This window comes from Syngnathoides biaculeatus, chromosome 12 (genome assembly GCF_019802595.1).
Source record: "Syngnathoides biaculeatus isolate LvHL_M chromosome 12, ASM1980259v1, whole genome shotgun sequence".
NCBI classification, from domain to species: domain Eukaryota; kingdom Metazoa; phylum Chordata; class Actinopteri; order Syngnathiformes; family Syngnathidae; genus Syngnathoides; species Syngnathoides biaculeatus.
Window position 1 is genome coordinate 4,716,458 of NC_084651.1, and position 20,871 is coordinate 4,737,328.

The following is a 20,871-nucleotide window of genomic DNA, read 5'->3' on the forward strand; positions in this document are numbered from 1 at the left end:
TTCCATTCGGCAATTTAATTAAGTATTGTTCTGGACCTTGTCCTTGCCGTAGCTTGGTGATACTGGGAGTTGTAGTTTTTATTCTGTATCGTCAAGCGATGGTAGGGCAACAGTGGTCACTGAAATAAACGCATTGTTACAATTTAAATTTGACCGTTATCGTAAAAAATTAGCAACAGCGAATAATTTTATGTTTTTTTTTTCAATTATATTTTGTTGTGAATCCGTTTTGACTGTGGTACAGTGGGTGGAGTTATCTTAAAATGAGTGCGTTAGGGGGGCGGGGACACCTCCTTCCTTCTCCTCCTCCTTGTCCTCCCCACGTCACATTAGTCTGGGATCGGCTGCCAGCTAACGTGCAACGTTTTATATTCCCCAAAGCGGAGTTTGTGGCTCTTTAGCTACGTCTTTTCACGGGTAAGTCCGAGCTAAAACACGACCAATGTGCTTTTATTCGCCAAGGCGAGAAAACTATTGTTTTAACGCTTCCTTTGGGCTCGTAACCAATATGTGTAAAGTTGTTAGTCGAAACTTTCCGAGAGGAGGGAGGCCATGTTATTGCTTGCAACAGGTCTTCAGTGGCCGTAGGTTTTTCGGGGATATTGTAAATATGTTTTTTTTTTTCCCTCCTTCCTCGTTAACGACAGGACGACGGTGGATACAGAGAGGAGAAAGTCTCCTTCCCCAAAGCGGCTTCTCGGGCTGTGAGGGGATTAAAGTCGCTCCGCTTTCGTCGAAACTGGCAGCGGTGCGGATGCATGCTTAAGCTAAATGCGTTACGAAGCTAAAATGATGCCGGTGAGTTAAATCGTTATTTTCTATTTTAAACTTTCTATTTTTTTTTCCACGTTTATATCATCGTTTGTTTTATTTTGAGACCCCACAAAATGTTGCCTCAATTTGATGTGGCGACATTCCTGTTATTAAGGTTATCGTTGTCTTTAATGTACGTTCTCTGTTTCTACTGTAAAAGTAACATTACGTAGTGTATTTACATTCTGACGTGTGCTACTGTTGACACTGTCATCTTTGAACCATTTCCCATGTTTACATTGTGGGTGGGGAGTGTGCAGTGCTGACTCGGGTACTGTTTTTTCGTTTGTTGTAACCAAACAAGACACTATCTCAAATCATCTTTTCATATTGAAATGAATGGAAAATGTTTTATTAATCAGTTCTAACCAGAATTTTATGGGACGTTTGCTAATACTGGAAATCCTGGCACATACAGTATTCCACGGATCTGGACTTAAAAATGATGTCAAAAGGAAAAAAACACACTCAGTAATTTTAGCCTTTATTTTCTGATCACAAATTTTGGTTTTCAGTCAGATTTTGACCCACCACCATTGAGGTGAAAACCTGCGTGACACATCATCAGTGACAATAGATGAGCACATTTACTCGTGCACGTTGTTTCAAAAATATTGGTCTGTCCCACTTTTTTTTTTTTTTTACGCAACCAATTTAAAGTGGGAAGAATATTTTGATCAAATTTATAAATACTTTTGAATGTTGTAAAACTATTTTCTCATTTTATGTAGGCAAGCTGTACTTCTTAATAGTTATGTATTATGAAAGTCTATTTTTTTAAGCAATTATGAGTAAAAATAGTGAGATACATTTGAGTAGGCTTGAAATTTTTGACTGTAATGCGAAATTGCAGAAGGAAGATCTATGTGCAATGGGGAGGTAAATCATTTCCACCTAATAGGGTAGGGTTAGTTCCCGCATCGTTTTCTATTATAATTGTGCATCACTCATTGTTCTAAGACCTTTAGGAAGCTGATGTAACATGCATTTCCTTTGTGACATGTGAGGCTTTTTGTACATTTAGGGATTTTGCCTGAGCAAAGCTTGAGGTGAGGAACGGCTGGCATCGTATTCTTTTGATCAGTCTCATTTTAATAAATGACAGCATAATAGATTAATCATTTTTTTAATAGTAACAAATCTAGTTATTTAGTTAGTTCGCAGCTCATTTCCACTGTCAGGTGGAAAAGACCAACTAGAATAGCTTAAAAAGGACCTTCAAGGGATTTCTTGTTTATCTTGCTAACCCAACAAAAGGACGTCAAATGTTATCTGTAAAAAAAAAAAAAAAAAAAAAAAAGTAATAATAATAATAATTAAAAAAAAAACTTTTAAGTAGAATAATTTTCTATCTGGAACTTGTCGCTCCTTTAATTCATTAGTTAATTAACGTCTTTTGAAGTCAAATATCCATGTTGACCCCATGGGAGCTCTGGCAGTGAATTTAAAGTGTTGATTCGCGCTTGTTGTTTTCCCTTCTTGGAAAATGCAAGATTATCATATAACATCACTTTGAGGAAAGCAAAACAAGGCTCGCTCTCATTTGCTCTTGGAGAAGAGTCAAAGCGTGCTTGCTTCCAGCTGTTTAATTATCACTTCCTGTTAAATGTATGCCAATGCGTAGCACTAAAGAGAATAAAACATTGTACTGGTATTTTTAAACGGTAAAATATGATCATCTAACAAAAGTCTACTAGCTTGATGGGAATATACAGTCCGACTCATGTGACTAATGACTGCTGTATCATGTGTCATCATTCACGCAAACTGCTATATAATTTTAATTTGATGTTAGTGAGGATGCACAGATTCTACTTCAGATACAGTACAAGGCTTAGTATGGAACATTTAGAAAGTTGGAGGTATGCACTGGAAAGGAGAGGCATGAAGATTAGCCTGAAGTCAAACAGAATATATGTGCGTGAATGAGAGGGGGGGAGGGGAAGAGTGAAGCTCCAGGGAGAAAAAGATAGCGAGGGTGGACGTCGTCAAATACTTGGGGTCAACAATCCAGAGCAACGGTGAGTGTGGTAAGGAAGTGAAGAAACGGGTCAAAGCATGTTGGAACAGCTAGCGGAAGGTGTCTGGTTTTCTATGTGACAGAAGAGTCTCCACTGGGGTGAAGGGCAAAGTTTATAAAACAGTGGTGAGGCCGGCCATGATGTACAGATTAGAGACGGTGGCACTGAAGAGACAACAGGAAGTGGAATTGGAGGTGGCAGAAATGAAGATGTTGAGGTTCTCACTCGGAGTGAGCAGGTTGGGTAGGGTTAGGGAGCTCATTAGAGGGACAGCTAAAGTTGGATGTTTTGGAGACACGGTTCGAGAGTGCAGACTTCGATGGTTTGGTCTTGCAATATAGATAAAAATATGATGTCTTTTAATCAAATATTGTTTAAAATAGGGTTAGTTGAGTTTTTTGAGGTATCATTTGGCGACTTATTGAACGTTGTTTTTTTTTTTTTTTTTTTTTTTTTAAGTCTGAAGACAAGTGACATACGTCATAATGTAACCTCATGTGCGGTGCATTTTTAAGAATTGTCTTCTTCCGCTCAGACTGGTGCTTCTAGTAAGACTGCTCAATCAGCGAATGATTCACCTTGAGCAGCAGCGACAAAATTAGCATTTTGGTGACTTCCTCCTGGTGTGCGACCGCAGCCCGGTACACAACGCAACGGTGTTTATCGTCAACAGACGGACCCCGCGTACGGGGCATAAATTTCGGCACCTTTTCAGGATTAGTTTCATTAGAGCGCATTTGCCTTGAATGTGTCACTCGTTGAATTTATATGAGAGTGTTTGAATGAGATACAGCCAGTGGGGTTTGCCTGATTAAAAACAAAACAATCTGTATAGCCACATCGCATGGAAGGTATTGTCTCGAAATGACAAGCGTAACCCATAGCTCTGCTTGTACAGGCCATGACGCTGGAGGCGGACTAGAATGCAGCGTTGTAATTGCTTTCCGGCATTGTAAATAGAGGGGGTGGGACTGTTTCGTGAACACAATGAGCTGCAGAGACTCCGGCTGTGTAATGTAGAGAGCAGATTGTATGTAACTGTGCTGTTGCAGCACACTGATAGGTGACGGACTTGCTTGACTGCACAATATAAGTCACGTGCCTCTGGTATTTTAGTCGTAACGCTTTCACGAATGAAGAATGTAATTTCAAGCTTCTTCCATAGCATGTCATACCAAAAACTAGATTTAGTGGTGCTTTGGGTCATTTGGTTGTCCTCTACAATGGAATTGTGGAGATGTTGCTTTGCCTTCAAAACTGACCTGAGCTGTACTTCTTGGTGGTTGTACAGCAAAACCCTGACAATTTTAAATAGTTCAACATCATTAGGATCTGCTTGTGAAACCGCACAGAGGCGCTCCTTCAAAAGCGCTGAAACTGCTGTCCTGGAACAACCAAATTCACACGTTACAGCAGCGTTTTACCTGCATTGGTAAGTTGGCTGTCAACAAAGTCCTTTTTTAAAGGGGATCATGTAAAAAGCTAATTTTAGCGGTAACTATTCTTTGTATATATTAAAATAGCAGAACAATCCACACAAGCTCAAATTGGTTATTTTCTTGTAAATTTCACAGTCACCAGCCTCTTCCTCATTCTTCCACCATGACGACTGTCGCTCGGTGTGTATCGATTCTGAGCAGATTGCCTCCCTCTCTGAACACAAATGTACATATTTGTCTTCTTTTTTTTTTTTTTTTGCTGCCAAACAATAACATCTCTCCGGTGTTTCACGTTGGTGGGAAACTGCGTGTGTGTAAACAGAAACCTGAGCAGGCGTTCTCTGCAGCCGCCATAGGCTTTGTGTTGGTACTATATGACCTTCGTTACGCAAGTACGTTGTCACCAGGTTCGGTTAACAGCAATGCTTTGACATTTATCCACAGCGTAACAGTTGGGAACAAGTATCAATCTTAAGGAGGAATGTGGGCATGGAACTGTGAGCACTGTAGGAAGATTGTCAATGTCTTCCTAGCGCTGACTACTGTGATATTCTCACAATACACCGATGCTCCGAGTTGATTTGGAAGAGGCGCTCGTCCATGTCCGACTGCTTGTAGTACAGAATTTAGCGTTCAGGTGGTACAATTCCAGCAGACATTGTGGCGGCTCTGTATGAAGAAACAGAAGGAACTTCTCTAGTCTATGTTCAGACCTTTAGGGTGTACAAGCCTGGACACTATGTTGTGTCAGCGCTAGTATATATTTTTTTCTGTGAACAATTAATCCACACCTTTTCTGTACTGGTTATTGCATCCAGTGGCTAGAGATGAGACTTTCAATTTCAGGTGGAATGAACTCCAAACTGGTTGCAGGCATGTGTTTCGAAATGATTTGTCTGTTTCAACTTGGAATCTTTTTGGGGCCACTTCTTCCTTGATAATCGTGCCATGTTTGTGTGGTTCAATAGAAAAAATAACTTCAATACATTGTATGCCCCAAAACCTGATCCAGGGTTTCAATTTTTCCTTCCTAGTGTGGTGTCAATGTACGACGCTCAGTAACTCGGTGTGTGGAAAGTATCGCCAGCTTTTATTTGTTTATTTATTTATTTATTTTTAATTCGGCTCGAGTTGCATTTAGCCATGTCACTGTCTGCAGCAAATTACAGTTTTTAAGCTAATTTCTTTCCTCTGTTGTAACATCTCTGACCAAATCAATGTTGCATGAATTAGTTATCTTGAAGTGCTACTTTTTAAATAAATATCCTTTTGTTGCTGTTGCTCTTCAGGTAAAAGTAAGTAGTTCCACGTATTAACAGTTCCCTTCTAGTCTGGATGTGTCTAAATCAGATTTCAGTCATCAAGGTACTTTGGAAAATATGATCTGCCGGACATTTTAGGTCCCCCACCCCACCTGACAGATAATGTAATTGAGGAATGGGCGCTGATTATGAAGCACAGAAAGAGTTGGCTTCACCTAAGACAAAAAGGCCATCTGGATGGTTTCTGCTGCCTTGCCTTTTTTGAAGGACTCATGATGACATATTGGAACCGTGTCAACGCTGAACGCTGTGACAGGGACAACGGCGATGGCCGCCGAGGGAATGCTGCTGCAGTGTCTCACCAACGGACAGTCATCACAATCGGAGGTGACTCTCCCAGCTACAAGATTTATGTGCTTACCTCAGCCAGAAGCAAAAGTGTGCGACAGGTGCTCATCCCTACACCCCGACGATTATTAGATGGTGCATTTAAAGTTAAAGTTAAGCAAAACTAATGTATCGCAACAGCACATGTATGGTTGGCAGCACAAGCTGTTGATGTTAGTTAATTTCATATAGCCTACCACCTCCAGTTAAAATGGGTTGTATTATCATCACAAGAGGTTGACGATAGATATATCTACTGATGCACTTTCAGTTGTGGACCGGCCGTGATGTATGGATTAGAGACGGTGGCTCTGAAGAAACAACAGGAACCAGAAATGAAGATGCTGAGGTTCTCGCTTGGTGTGAACAGATTGGATAAGATTAGAAATGAGCTCATTAGAGGGACAGCCAAAGATGAATGTTTTAGAAACAAGGTTAGAGAGAGCAGACTTCGATGGTTTGAGAGGATGATGCACGAGATAGGCTTAGATGGAAAAGAATGACGCGCTGTAGCAACCCCTAACGGGACAAACTGAAAGAAGGAAGATTGAACAACATTAAAGGGTATCGATTGATTGCTAATAAACACCTTTATACGTGCTTCTAAGGCTACAAACGCTGACTGGCTAACAGTTAACATCCAGTCACTAACTTGTTCTCACAACAGCCAACTCTACGCTCTCATTCGCTGGCTCCCACGTCACTCACCAGTTAAGGATCCACAGACTGGAAGTCAAAAATGATATAGTGTGGAACAGGCAAGATTGGGAACTCAAGTGGCTAACAATATTATGTTGACCTCACGTGCACATTTTGTATTTTAGTAATGTATAATATAAAGGAATCGGTCTTAATGATTATAAGCAATGTACAAAATGGACGGTTGGATCAATGTTGCACCTGATACTTCAATGACAAGTCAACTTTCTATATCCTGCTGAGGTGAATATAAAGAGCTTATTGGGAGCATAAAAATGCTCTGAGCAGAGATGGACAGCCAGGATATCTTATCTCACTTGGAACCATTTCAAATGCCAATTGAAGATAACGAATTCTTTCTGACGGCGTAGTTGTTTTTCCTTCCCCAGTCAGTACCAACACGGAATGCGAGAGGATGACCTTCAGATTTGCTAGTTACCCTGTTGTTGCAGAGTAACTCAATTACATAGTCACCCCCCCTGTGATCTTTCTGTTGCTGCAAATAGGAAAGTGCCCCCCCCCCCACCCCGTCAGAGAGGTTTCATCTCTCCTAACGCAATATGCGTTATACCAGTCACATCTGAACAATGGTCCTGAGAGGCAAATTGACCCTGACATGGAGAATGAAGGCTTCAGAAGTTGACACATGGATTGAGATTGATGTAGGTGCTTTTGTCCCACCTTTGTTTGAAATGCAATTTTAATTGGCTTTCAAACTCTGCTGATTCACTCGCTGTAAGACATAAATCATCCTGCACCTACACTCCTTGTTCACCCATTCACCGCTACACCCCTACAGAGCAGCCCTCCCTCTTTGTGATTGGCTGTGTCTGTACTATTGACGTATCAAACGCACATCTCTTCACGATCTACACACTTGGGCCTCGAAGAGCTTTTTGCCGCTCGGTGTGAAATTATTGGCATCTGCCACGGACGGGGGCTTCCAAATTGGAGTTTAGGGACAAAGTCTGGTTACTAGCAAGTTGAGTTTGCTTTCCCTTAGAATGCTTTGGAATGCAGACCTGGCGTGCTTTTAAACCGCATCAGTAAATAGCATGTTCATCATTGCATTACGACACTGTAACGTGTCAATGAGTTCCCAGGAAGTCACGCATGCAAAATAGAAACGCAAGATGCTTTGAATCCTCTCAAAAGCCACAATATTTACATATCCTCCTAAGTGGAAAAGCGCAAAGAGGAAAGCTACTGTTAATATCTGATTTGCTTATTTTATGAACTCCCCATAGACATCTAGATCATTATCGTTGTCTGTCATGAGACGATGTCGCAATATAGTATACAGGATGACATGACCACAATTCTCCAAGAGTAACTGGTAACTTAATCCAATCCATCACCTTGTTTTCTGTTGTGCAGGTCAGCCTATCTCATCTGATCTTGATCAAGAGGCAGGTTTATAACCCAGGGTTGTCGGCACCCAATTGGAGGACCCAAATAAACAACCGCTCACACTTAGATTAACCCATTCATGGGCAGGGTGGCAATTTTTTGTCCTATTGAGAGAAGTCTCCTAACAGGCCACAATCAAGGAAATAACACTTCTTTTTCGTTTATGGTTGAGTTATATGATAACTTGAGGCAGCCATGTTGGGTCAGGAAGGAAAGGGAAATGACTCCGTGCTAACTTTGACCGATGAGTTATCCTCTCCTGTTACCAAATTAGTGCTTCAGATTAAAACACTTAAATATTTTGACACACTGAAGGATATAATGCGTGGAAATCATGATGTCCCAAAAATGGGACTCTGCCCACGAATGGTTTAAGGTGTGAAACAATTACAATGCGAATGATGTTTTAAAAACAAACAATTCAAAGCAAAATCTCTGCCTCGAAATTTGACAGAGAACATTTTAACAAACACAGCGAAATTTCACCAGTAATGTGTACTTTAAAGTAGTATTATGATGATAAAGATTGGAGGTATGTCTACATGGGATTTATAAAGATGGTAAATGAAGCAAGTGCTGTCCCCTGCAGGTTCGTACAGTGTCTTTTAGATGTCTTAATGGATTGCCTTTTGTTCGAGGATTTGATGTCGCAGCCTTTCATCTGGAGAGGTTGTGTTTTTGTTGTGTCCGTACCGAAGGGGCTTAAAAGGGTTGTTGCAGGTTCCACCTGCATAATTATCATCCTTTTACTGTCAATCATAGCTTCTACTTATCCTTTTCCTTATGATCGTGATCGATGATCATAATAACTAGCATCTTTATAACATGGAAACATCAGCTGTTGGCACAGTGACTGCCTATAGATTTTCAACTAGCCCAATTTAAGCTTACCCTTGTAATTCTGAGCCGGTAGCCGTTTGAAAAGCTGTATTTTTTTAATATCTATACATATAGCGGATTAATTTAATCCTTCAGATGTGCTTCCAATGCCTCAGCCATATCACAGCTTTACTTTGAGAGTAGCTACACTGAATCCTGCTGAGTTCATGACCACATCCTCCATGCTATGATTTCCAGTCATATCAGTCAAAAATGCCTTGGGAAACGGGGCAGCGTCTCCGATGGTGTAAGAACGCAACTACAATCATATTGATCGATTCCCGTACTTCACTTGGCCTTGAGCCGATGTGGTGTACTTTCTTTATTGCATTGGCTCCCAATTTGTTTGGTTAACCAAGGAAGTGCATTCTCATAACTTCCTGCACTCCCCGTTTGTTTTGACAGCCTCATCCGCTTGATTTTTGTCACGTACTGTTCAGGTGACGGTTGTATAAACATGCAAATTGTTGGGCCGAGAGAAAATAATGAAGGTGCCGCACTGTCGGTGTATTCAACATGTTATAAAACGGGTACGTATTTACTTCTTTTTAAACAGCTGCATCATATTTAAGAAGGATCTCATTTAGTGAACATTTCAGACACAAGCCTGTTTGGTACCAACTCTACTCCTCAAGCGAGTTAAAACCACATATAGTAGATTCTAGGGATATAAATGGGAAACAATTCTTCAAAAAGAGGCCAAGTACTTGCTGTTTAATGCCACTCTATTATTTCAAGCGCGCCAGGCCAGTATGAAACTGAGAGTTTCCTATTGGGGCAGGGGTGGGAATATGCATGCTAACAGTCAACCCTATTGCTCAGCTCTGTATGTTACAGTATTAACACTCCACACAATCCATTTTATCGCAGCATGGATAAAAAGTGTTCCTTCATTGATGCCTGATAATACCATTTTTGTTTAGAGTTATTGACTGGAGAAAAGATCTTGATGGTAACCTTATTTTTGCATCACGAAAGGTCCAAAAGTCATACATTCAAATATGCACGTATTGCACAAACCTGCAGCATTCCTGCATTAAATATTAACTCGGTGGGTACAAGATCATTTTGGTCCTAGTACGTTGATTTTAGTGCAAAGTGCGATTGGCTTCTCAGCAGGCGCCTTTCCCTTCCCCTCCGCCTTCCACTGTTTTTTTCCCCCCTTGGCCCCTCCCTCCTTGCTCTGTTGTGTCTCCTCCCCTTTCCAAATATTAACAGGGTCATTTGAATGTCCTACATTGCTGGGATGTTTTGATGATGTCAGGTGCTCTGCGGTTGCTGGAATCCTGAGTAAAGCGCGTCCAACTGAGTTTAAAGCATTCATCATGGTAACTAACTGAGCAGGTTGGCAGCAATGATGATGATGAGCAAACTTGAGTAGGAATTGTTGGTTTTGTCATTCTCTGGGGTGGCCCCTGAAAACAGAGCTGTTTATAACCTCCTCGTCCGCTACATTACTCTTGATGATGACTCACTAGCTGATTCAATGGGGGCTTTTATCTGCATTGTAATGGACCAGACTATTTTAGTCGGCTGGTCTTGATTCATCCCCTTACCTTTCGCTGTAGAAGACAACTCATGCGTGTTGCTAAGGAAATGTGACTCCTTCACCCGGCATCACGGATCTATTTGAAGATGAAAAGGGGAGGATAAAGCCATTTTAAGGCTTTGTCACAATTGCCTTTCTTTGCCGCCTTGTATCAAGGCAAACCCAATACTTTTGTTTCTAGCTAATGGCGTCGGCTGGCCTGCATACTTGCTACCACAAAGCCTTTGTACCCGTGACCCGCCCGACCTGATTTGTTTCACGCCGAGCACCCTGTCGGCCGCACATAACAAGAATAGAAGCATTTAATAGCTCAACCTAGGCATTTAGATTGGGGGACAACAACATGATGGGCACTTATTCATAGCGGCACAAAAATTATAAAAAAAAAAAAGGGCCTGGTGCGTTATGGGAGCATACCGCTTTTACTTCAGCCTTATCAAATCTGCCCTTCCTACTGTCTAATCAGATTGCATTTGAGAGCATATTCCACTGTTGGCCCCAAAGCCTCTTAGGCACGAGATTAGATCCTGCTTTATTGTCATGCCGCAACACTATTAAATGCATTCTTACCAGAAGTGCACAAAGCATTTCAGACCAAAATGATGTACACTTAAATACAACACAATTTTTTTTCATTAATAAGTACAATATCAGCATTGGGTTAAGTGACTGCGTAAATATGCAACTGTCAGGAATTTGATAATTATAAAGTGCAGCGTATGCATTTACCCAGGCTTGCTTATGGTTGCAACTGTATTCCATGTAGTTTTAGAACTTGAACAAGGTTCGCTCCCTGAATCAATAATGGTTTCATATCTTATCGAGTGACTCATTATTGGTAATCCATTGATCATACCCATCTGCATTAGTTATTTAATTCTTCCTTTTTTCTTGCATGCTAACTATGTGCCTCAATACTGCTTTACTCACTATTGCCACTTAACCAAAGCCAGGTGATATGAGGTACGGTGCTAGTTTTTGTACCTGGTCAACAGAGTACATTTATGGATACTTTTCAAGTTTAAAGAGAATTTGCCTGAGGAGTCTGGAATGTAATCAGATAACTCTTAGACATGGTAAAGCTACTTTCTACAGAGAGTGGTCGCTATTTGCAGGAGACTAGGACCAAGCTCTGCCTCAAATAGTGAAAATCTATAAGTGATTGAGACCCACCCCAAAAGCCACCCAAGCACAAAATGGTGGGAAAGCACAACTTTTTTTTTTCCTACTATACAAGGCTACAACAGCAGGTTGACCCACTTCGCCTCACTTGGTTTTTTTTGCTATCAAGACCAAAGTAATATTTTTATATTAGACATGTCTGAGTGCTAAAAAACAAAATATGCAAATGAAGACTGGGATTATGCGTGTGTTCACTGTATTCTTCACTTAGCTACACTGGCCTTCCTTAACGTGGCCAATTCCCTGATGTAGTGACAGAGACATGATAACAAATAACTTTTCCAAGTGATCCGTTCACGTCTTCATTTTCGTGGTTTCCTGCTGTAGACTACGGAGGTGGAAAACCAGGTACTCCAAATCGAATGACAAGTGGGGCCGAACCAAGCCAGGGAAATCGTCAAGTTGGTGTCAACACTAGTTAAAAGATCCATGGCATACGGTGAAATGGAATTTTGGAAGCTGGCCTCGGATTTCTGTGTTGACACACAGGAATGCGGGCCAGCCTGCTGTTACTGCTATCAGTGAAGCTTTCACACACACACACACACACACCACACACACACACACAGACTAGAAAATAAGATGCCAATAACAGGGAATTAAATTATTCTTAGAAAAGAATGGGATTTTATGTTATTACAGTAGTACCCCAATTTACAAGTTATTAAGGGGGGGGGAGCCATTGCTCGGCTGATTTTTTTTCTTTTTGAGTTTGAAGCAAAAACCTGAGTTAGAAATGCAGCAGATGGTGGAAAATTCTTCAAAAAAGAGGCAGTGTTCGCTTCAAGCTGTTTAATCCCACTCCCCAGTTAAAGTTTAAACCTGACACCAAGATAATTGCACAATGTATTTGACCAAACTGTATAATTTAGTAAAGGATGCTAGCTTAATGCTAAGACTCAATGCAAAACGCCATAGACAGGCTTGGGAAAATAGCATTAATGTTGCAGTTGAGTGCTACTGTTTAAAAAAGAAAAAAGTTTTTAAAAGAAATGGTTCATTCTTTGTGGGGGGTGTAATGGATTCATTGGCTTTCCATTTATATATCTATAAGGTTAGATGATTTGAGATGATTTCAGTTACGAGCATGGTCAAGAAAACATTTAAACTCATAAATCAAGGCATCCCTTCATATTTTCATTGCAATCGTCTAAACTAGCCTTTCTGTCTTCCTCCTAGATGTTTCTGACAGTTTACCTCAGTAACAATGATCAACATTTTACTGAGGTTCCCATCACTCCAGAAACACTATGCCGGGATGTGGTGGACTTGTGCAAGGAGCCTGGGGAGGTCGACTGTCACCTGTCGGAAATGTGGCACGGATCCGGTGAGCGACCCAGTCACTGTTTTCCAGAGCCAGCTATTTTTTTTTCTGAAATGTAGCCTTAATGGATATTAACTGTGTTCGCCTACATGACAATTTATTTGTGAAGGACTCTTGACGCTCACAAATGCAAATTTAGAACCATAATCCCAAACTCAAGGACCTAGACTCATCTAGCATCCATTTCTGAGAAGCATTCCCGTTTGGAACTGAAGGAGTTATTTGCGTCTGTGTTTCCATGGTGATGTGCCAATTATCATGTTTGAGGACTTGCACAAATAGCGTGAAGGGGGACCGCTCAGAAGCTGCATCGTATTGCTGACTATTCTCTCTATTTTCCACATCTGAGTGACTGCAACCCGTTAGGAATGACTCAAGTCAATTTTTATTGAATGGGTAATGAATTACTTGGCGCTATATCAGCAAGAATAACTGACAATGAATGCATCAATCATTCTCTGAGGTCATATGTACCGCATGCTTTGATTCTGGCAGCGTAATGAATTAATTTTGACCTCTTATTTTCACATCTCTGTTTGGTTTGTGCTTTGAACACAAATAATCATGACGAACCTCCGTGTTCCAGAGCGAGCCGTAGGGGATGGGGAGCGAATGCTGGATGTCCTCCAACGGTGGGGGCAGCACAGGGCGGAGGTACACTTTTTCCTGCGTCACAACCGAGCCCCAAGTAGGGAATCGGGTAAGTATTCGCCCCTGCCTCATTTCTTGAGCTGTTGTTTTGTCTTTTTAAAACATTTTTTTTCACAGTTTGTCAAATTGTCTTTGCTGTTTTTTTTTTTTTTTTTTTTTTTTTTTTTTTTTTTTTTTGACTGAGTGTTGGAAAATGTGAGGGATACATATTTCAGGCCAATACCTTGGCTTCCACTTTGTGTAGGAAGGACTGTTGAAAGATTTTTTTATGATGAACAAGTAGCACTATAATTAAACAAAAATTGACAACCAACGCCATTGCCTGTCAGTAGTATCCTGAACTGTTTGAGCTTGGGTAGAATGCGGTTTCACGCAGTCAAGTCAGTGTGAGCTCATTACTGTTCTGTTTTTCTTAAGAACATAGAAAACCTGAGAGTTTTGGGTGGTGTGCGATCCTCTCAGCCCTTCAATTGCATAACTAAGCCCCTTTTGCCCCCTCACCGCTTGAGTCTGGGCTAGAGATTAGGTGCATGTTTTCCCTTCCTGTTCTCTTAGCTCCTCTTAGTTTCCCACAGTTGGCTCACATCTCTGGAGTTGTGGCACTGTCCCTTCATACCTATTCCTTCAATTTTAAATGATTCTTTTTGGTTTGTAGTAGTAGTTGGTGTGCTAATTTAGGTATTTAATAATTTCCCGCTAATGCAGGTATTGCCACGACAGATTCATCCATCCGTTTTCTTACCAGAATTCCCAGCCCCCAGAGCGCACCTGGTTGTAAGCTACACCCAGTACATTTGTAAAGGAAATACCATTTGGTACATACATACGCCGCAGCTGCATAGAAGCCACAAGTGCCCACACTGAAAGACGAGATATTTACAAAGAAAGACGGTACACAGAGAGTTTAACGCTAGCGCCAAGCTAACAGGGCAGGTTTAAAAGAAACAAGAAAACATACCGGTAAAAATCACTGAGACAGGGCAGTAACACGCTAGCGCTGCACTAATAGGGCCAGACCGGTAAACGTCACTTCCTCTGCACATATATTCCACCGGTCTCACACTTACCTTTTCCGCTCGAGTGCCCCCTTGCGGCCGTTAGAAAAAATGCACAAATTAGCCGCATCGCCACCTAAACCACAGGGTTGATAGCGTGTGGAAAAAAAGTCACAGATTATAGGCTGGAAATTACGGTATGTTTTTGGGAGGGACCAGAGAAAACCTGCGCAGGCACAGGGAGAACATGCAAACTCCACACCGGCAGAAGTGGGATTGGAACCCAGATTTTCAGAACTGTGAGACTAACACTCTATCCAGTCACCCCGCCAGTACAAATTCATAACTCAAAATGTCTTATTTGGGTCCATCAAAAGTCCATCATAAGCTATTATGTAGGCAAAAGGGCTTTGGCTATGGGGGAGGGCTTTATATGACATAGACCTGAAGTCCTACTCCACTCCCCAGTTTCTAAAAATGCAAACAACCTGTCGCGGAGGTCTGTAGCCTCCCCGCCATTCTTGTTGACAAATTCCGGCTTGCTGGACCCTCCCACCAGGCGCATGGTTATGTATGAAGTCAAAGCTCCAACTTGTCAGTCACAATGAGTGCTGTTGTTTACCAGGAGAGGAGAGATCATTGAGTGGCAGTCACCCATTTATATTGCTTCCTACTGTTGTGCATCCACTTACTGCAGCACTTGTGAGATAAGAGATAGTCTTGTCCATCACTGTGAATGCACCTTTGTGATAGAAACTGTCAGACTTGCCTGTAAAAGAACTTTTCTTTTTCTTTCTTTTTTTTTTTTAAATTTTCTTCACCCTAGCATTTGTCTGATTGGGTGTTTTACCATATTGCTTCCTTAGGGGGGTCCAGAGGCTCAGAGCCAAAGAGAAATGGGATGAAGGGTCCACCAGACAGAAGAATGGAGAATGGGGTGAGTGCCTGAATCTATTGCATTTTTTTTTTAATCAAATTAACACCACGATTTGAAAAATTGTTCAGAAAAGAAAATGCTACTGAGGACCTAAAGCTACTTTTGGGGGAATTAACAATTGACTAATTGCAATTAAATAATGTATATATTTTTTTAAGATGATGGAAAACACTGAAACCCTCCGTTCTTTCCTCATTAAAACCTCATGGTCTTCTACTGTTAATTGGACCTTTGATGACTTTGCATTGTTTGAAGCATCCCATTTTAACATAAAGTATGTGACCCACTATATCATCTCTTCTTTACTGCCCAACAAGGAACTAATTATTCACGAATATAAATCGCAAATTAGAAATTAAACCAGGGCGTGTGTACAAAGACTTGCTTGTTCGTGTAGTTAACTTTCAAGTTGCTCTAATTCCAAAACGTTCTTTTCCTGGGGAACAAAAAACTGAATTATTTTGGTCAAACATTCCCTTGATTAAAATCCTAAAATAGTACATACAGTATTTTAAGTAACGTTTAGCATTCTTAACTTTTTTTACTAGGGTAAAGCAGGGATCCCAGACCTCTACATATATTTTGCATCCATCCATGTATTTTCTATCGCATATCCAAGGTCTACAGTCTGGGATCCCTGGTAAAGAGAACTTAAACACTATCGTTTGCATGCTGATGGTTATCTGGCGTGTGCCATGATTTCCCTAATTGAACCACTCTTGGGGGGAGTTCAACTTCCAGTTCCCACTCTAGAATGAAATGATAATGTAAATTTTACTATACCTACATTAGTTATATATTTGGATCTTTTTGTCAAGGTGTCAACACCCAGGATGGACATGACTTTGACCGAGCTGCAGGAGATGGCAGCCAGGCAGCAGCAGCAAATCGAAGCCCAACAGCAACTCCTCGCTTCCAAGGTACAAACCAGGACATGCAAAGGAAGATGAAAGTCCAGACTGAGGGGTGGTAGAGATGATTGGCTATGGAGGATGAAGAGCTTAAGTGGTGGCGGTGATAAAAGTAAAAAAAAAGTGAAAGGAGATTGAAGGAGGCCAGAGGTTTAAAAAAACAATTATGATATTCTGATAAGGAGGTTGTGCTGGACATCTGGGATGAATCACTGCAGGTAAAATGTTTAAAATTTGAGAAGCCTGAGACCACTGCCTCTCGTGCATTCTCAACAAACATGCGGCATGTCTCCTGTTCATGCACTCAGACAAACCATAGTAATGTCTAATTAAATTTACAGTTTAATAGTGAACCTAGCCAAATTACCTTGTTCAATTGCCACCATGTATTTTGCGGTTTTAATAAGCCATCTATCATCCGTCTTCCCCCAAGCCGTCTTTTGTGTAAACCTGTGCAAAAGCCAAGGAATGTACCTTGAAGTAAACAACAGCACTCGTGAATGTCAGCAAACAGGAATTACCCATTGGCACACCGCCTCAAACTTTCAGTGCCTGTTCCCCCAACATTACAAACTGCTGTTTCATGTCAAGAAGGATGATATAAAAATAGCCTCTTGATGCTTGTAAATATCATTCCACCTGTCATTTTGTCCTCTGTTTAATGTATTTTCCCGGTATCGGTATGTGACTACGGAATTGTTGGCAAATAAGTTGTCTTTTGCCGTCTTAAAAAATAAAATAAAAAAACTCCTGATTCTGGCATTTATAGTTCACAACTAATCTGAAAATCAGATACAGTACAATGGTAATACTTGTAGCGACCATCAGGCCAGTGGCGGAAAAGCAGGTGACCAACAGAAGGATTTTGACATGATAAAAAGGAATATTTTCTGTGTGTGCAGACCTTTTTATGAAGTTATCAAACTGGCTATTGGATTTAATTAACAGTAAACATTAAAAAAAAAAAATGTTTTACTTTCTATTTTCACCACCAGGAGCAGCGACTGCGCTACCTAAAACAGCAGGAGCAGCGTCATCAGCAGCAAGCCTCTGAACAGGAGAAGCTGCAGCGTCTCCGTGACAACATCGAGAACCAGGAGGGTCGCCTCAAGAAGGTTCGAGCTCTCAAAGGCCAAGTAGAGCAGAAGCGCCAAAGCAACGGCAAACTCGGTAAACTCTCAAAGCAGCCAATGTGATATAATGTCTCTAATAATAATGCCATGATATCGTTAATACAATTACATGACTTGTATAAACTCTATACCCGTTGTTCCTTCACCCCCGCCTGGTGTGCAGTGGAGGAGATCGAGCAGATGAACAACCTCTTCGTGCAGAAGCAGAGAGAGTTAGTGATGGCCGCGTCCAAGGTGGAGGAGTTTAGCCAACAGCTGGACTTGATAAAAAATGGAAAATTGGACGGCTACCATTTCCAACAGAGTGGCATGGCTGAACTGGACCGCTTCTACACGGAGCTACAGGTGTGTGCTAGGAAACAATACTTAAGAGTAAGTTTCGACTGGGCAATCAATGGGTTTTATCAATTTATTTGAATTTTAATATTTTATTTTGCGGCTTCCGTTGTAAGAAGCCAGTCTCCTACGAATTTGCACGATCAACATGGCCACAAACAGACTATCTACTTCACAAAAGCAAACTGTTGCCCACTTTGTAATTTAGTTGATATATTTAGCGACCCTTTCGACTACTCAAGTGACTATTTTTCAAAAAGTTGACTGGCGAGAAATTGACGAGCGGAGTCTTTTAAATTTTGTATTGGAAGAAAGACAAATGGGTACTTTACGCTTTGAACATTGTCAGACACACAGGTTTCACAAACAGTGATTCTCGACGTGTTAGAAACGTGTAACTTTATTTATTTCAAAGTGGCAAATATTTCGGTGAAGTGACGTTGGCTCGCTTATACAACTGTGCATGAGAGAGCTGACATTAGACATTGACCAGCTGAGCCATGGAGTTTGATACCTCACCTTATGATGTTAAATATATCTAGTTATTGGTTTGCCAAATGGGAAGAATAAACATAGCTTTTAAATTAGCCAGGGATGTCCAAAAGACTACTTTCTAACCAGAAGGGGAAAAACTAGCAACACCTTTGAATCACTTCATTGTTGTATTTTTTTTTTTTCTATAAGGTAAGCGGGTAAACTCAACCAAAATCTTGTAATTTTATTTGTGGGTACTAAAAAAACCCCACAAGATTTTATATTCAGAGACTGAACTCGTTTGTGTCTTACCAGCTGAGGATCCAACTCAACGATGTGCAAAATACTAAACTGCAGCTGCAGCGAGAGAAGTTGAACAAGCGCAACATGGAGGCGGCCTCCATGGACAAGAGGATCAGCGAGCTCCGAGATCGGCTGCGGAAGAAGAAGGCAGCTCTTGAGCAGAAGGGGTTCATTCTTGTAAGAATCTCGTGTTTTATTATCAAGGTCATTAACTGTCCACATCTTGGAGTGGTCTTGACCATAGTCCCCTCTAGTGGCGGTTTGCCGATCTCACCCTCAAGACACCTTGGCACGCTGAAGCGTTCTGTACAGTAAACCTCCATTTATGTTCCATACCCACTCGTGATAGCTGAAAATCTGTGATATAGAGAGAGAATGTAATTATTTTTCCCCCCCTTCTGAACGCTTTAAAACTAATTTAAACTTGTTTTAACTCACTTAAACCCAAGAAACACTTGCGTTTTCCTTCATAGCTGATCTAACTCTTGCTGGAAAACAAGAATTTCTTAATTGCTCACACAGTTCTCCAAATAAGAAAAGTCCTTGCTTCAGGCTGTTTTCACTTTAGCTTGACGTTTACTGTAACACTGACACATTTAAATATAATAGATTAAATCACAGATAAACAACAAAGTCTTCGATTAAACCATAATTTCATCAATCTAAAATATGCTACTTAATGTGAACATATAATGCAAAAGGCCGAAGATGGACGAGCAGAAATTAATATAGATTTTACGGTAGTTTTAAATCTTAAAACTACTGCTACTTTGACACACAACACACATCAATACATAGAATATATTCAAACCAGAAAATAAAAAAAATTACATTGAGAACAAAATGTTCTAAACCATACCAAAATATAATAAAAGTCTGATAGCTTAATGCGAACATATAGTGCAAAATGCCATGGATGGGCAAAAGAAAATTAATATTACGGTAAAAGGTGACCTAAACGCATACCGAGCTTCCACCAATCTCACAGGCATGGATTCTCTTTGTTCTACGGGAATGACGACTATTAGTGAAATTTAGTGGGGGATGATCTGTGCCTTTTCTTCTCGCTCTTAATCTCACAGAAGAGCTCAGTGCTGCCTGAAATGTTCACCAGGTCAAAGCTTACAGTTGTAAAAATTTGGGATCGGGATGGTGAACAATGAACCGTAAATGTAGTGGCGAAATACTGTACTTGCTCTTCTGTGTGAGACGATCAAACAAGTACTCTGCTCTGTTCCACCTCAGCTGTCTGTTAATTCCCGTTTTGAGGAAAAACTCCCGTAACATGCGAGTGGATTTACAAGTGGGCTGCTGACATTGCAGGCAAGCTGTAATGTCAGGGGAGATGTTATCTTCCCTGGCTTGCAACAGGAAAAGGGCGAGATCGACTGTTTTTCTGTAAAGGGCACCAAACAGTTTTTTTTTTTTTTTTTTTTTTTGAAAAGGAAAATGTTGAAAAACTCTTTGTGGATCAAATAACATTAAATATGTAAATAATAAGTTCATCAGGCACCTGTTTAAGAAAAGAGTGAAATACAATAAGCCTTTATTAGATCGAACCTCCCCACAATTTTTAACTGCTTATACATGAGTATTTATATTTTCAATTTAATTTTGCCGGCTTATTAGCATAAAATGGAAATTTTAACTATTTTCAAGTATAAGCTGAAAGAATGTAACTATTACCCCTTCAGTTATGGTGCAGGTCAAATTGACTTAGTTTAAAAGTTTGAAATTTTCTAAATTGCGTTTGTGTAATTTGTGTAAAAACAAACATTTGATAATGGCTGTTGCACAAAATATTGACTGACTAGTAATGGTGTTGTGGTGTGTTCTGATTTTATTATTTTATTCATAAAACTTCTGCCAACACAACAGTAGGGTTTACAGGTGCCTAGCAATAGAGTAGAACATTGTGAAAAACCAAAGTTCAACTCAAAAAGTGAAATTCATAAATTCAAAATCCCTCCACACAGTGAAATACCATTAATTTGGAAAAAGATTTTAATAGATTTCAGCTTAATCCCCACATTGACCATCTCAACAATGAATTTCTCCAATAAATGTTCTATGCTCTAATTTAGTCGGCTGCACCTGTTCCACTCTACTTCTCAAAAGTGTTTTTTTGTTTTTGTTTTTTTTTTTTTTCCCCCCCCTTAAGAAGCC

General features: G+C 40.5%; 1 protein-coding gene across 3 annotated transcripts in view; it reads left to right on the top strand.

Annotated features, from left to right (window-relative positions):
• Positions 1-281: 281 nt before the first annotated feature.
• Positions 282-20,871, top strand: part of tp53bp2a (tumor protein p53 binding protein, 2a) — a 33,341-nt gene continuing 12,751 nt past the window's right edge. For 2 of the 3 annotated variants that reach the window (XM_061836979.1, XM_061836981.1), the window contains exons 1-9: positions 282-417; positions 648-798; positions 12,821-12,968; positions 13,552-13,665; positions 15,478-15,548; positions 16,367-16,468; positions 17,455-17,629; positions 17,756-17,937; positions 18,718-18,882. In XM_061836979.1, coding sequence (XP_061692963.1) covers positions 772-798; positions 12,821-12,968; positions 13,552-13,665; positions 15,478-15,548; positions 16,367-16,468; positions 17,455-17,629; positions 17,756-17,937; positions 18,718-18,882 — 984 coding nt within the window. In that variant the 5' untranslated portion in view covers positions 282-417; positions 648-771. Of the gene's footprint in view, positions 418-647; positions 799-1,529; positions 1,863-12,820; positions 12,969-13,551; positions 13,666-15,477; positions 15,549-16,366; positions 16,469-17,454; positions 17,630-17,755; positions 17,938-18,717; positions 18,883-20,871 lie in introns of those variants that run through there. The other variant, XM_061836980.1, reaches the window with a different exon arrangement.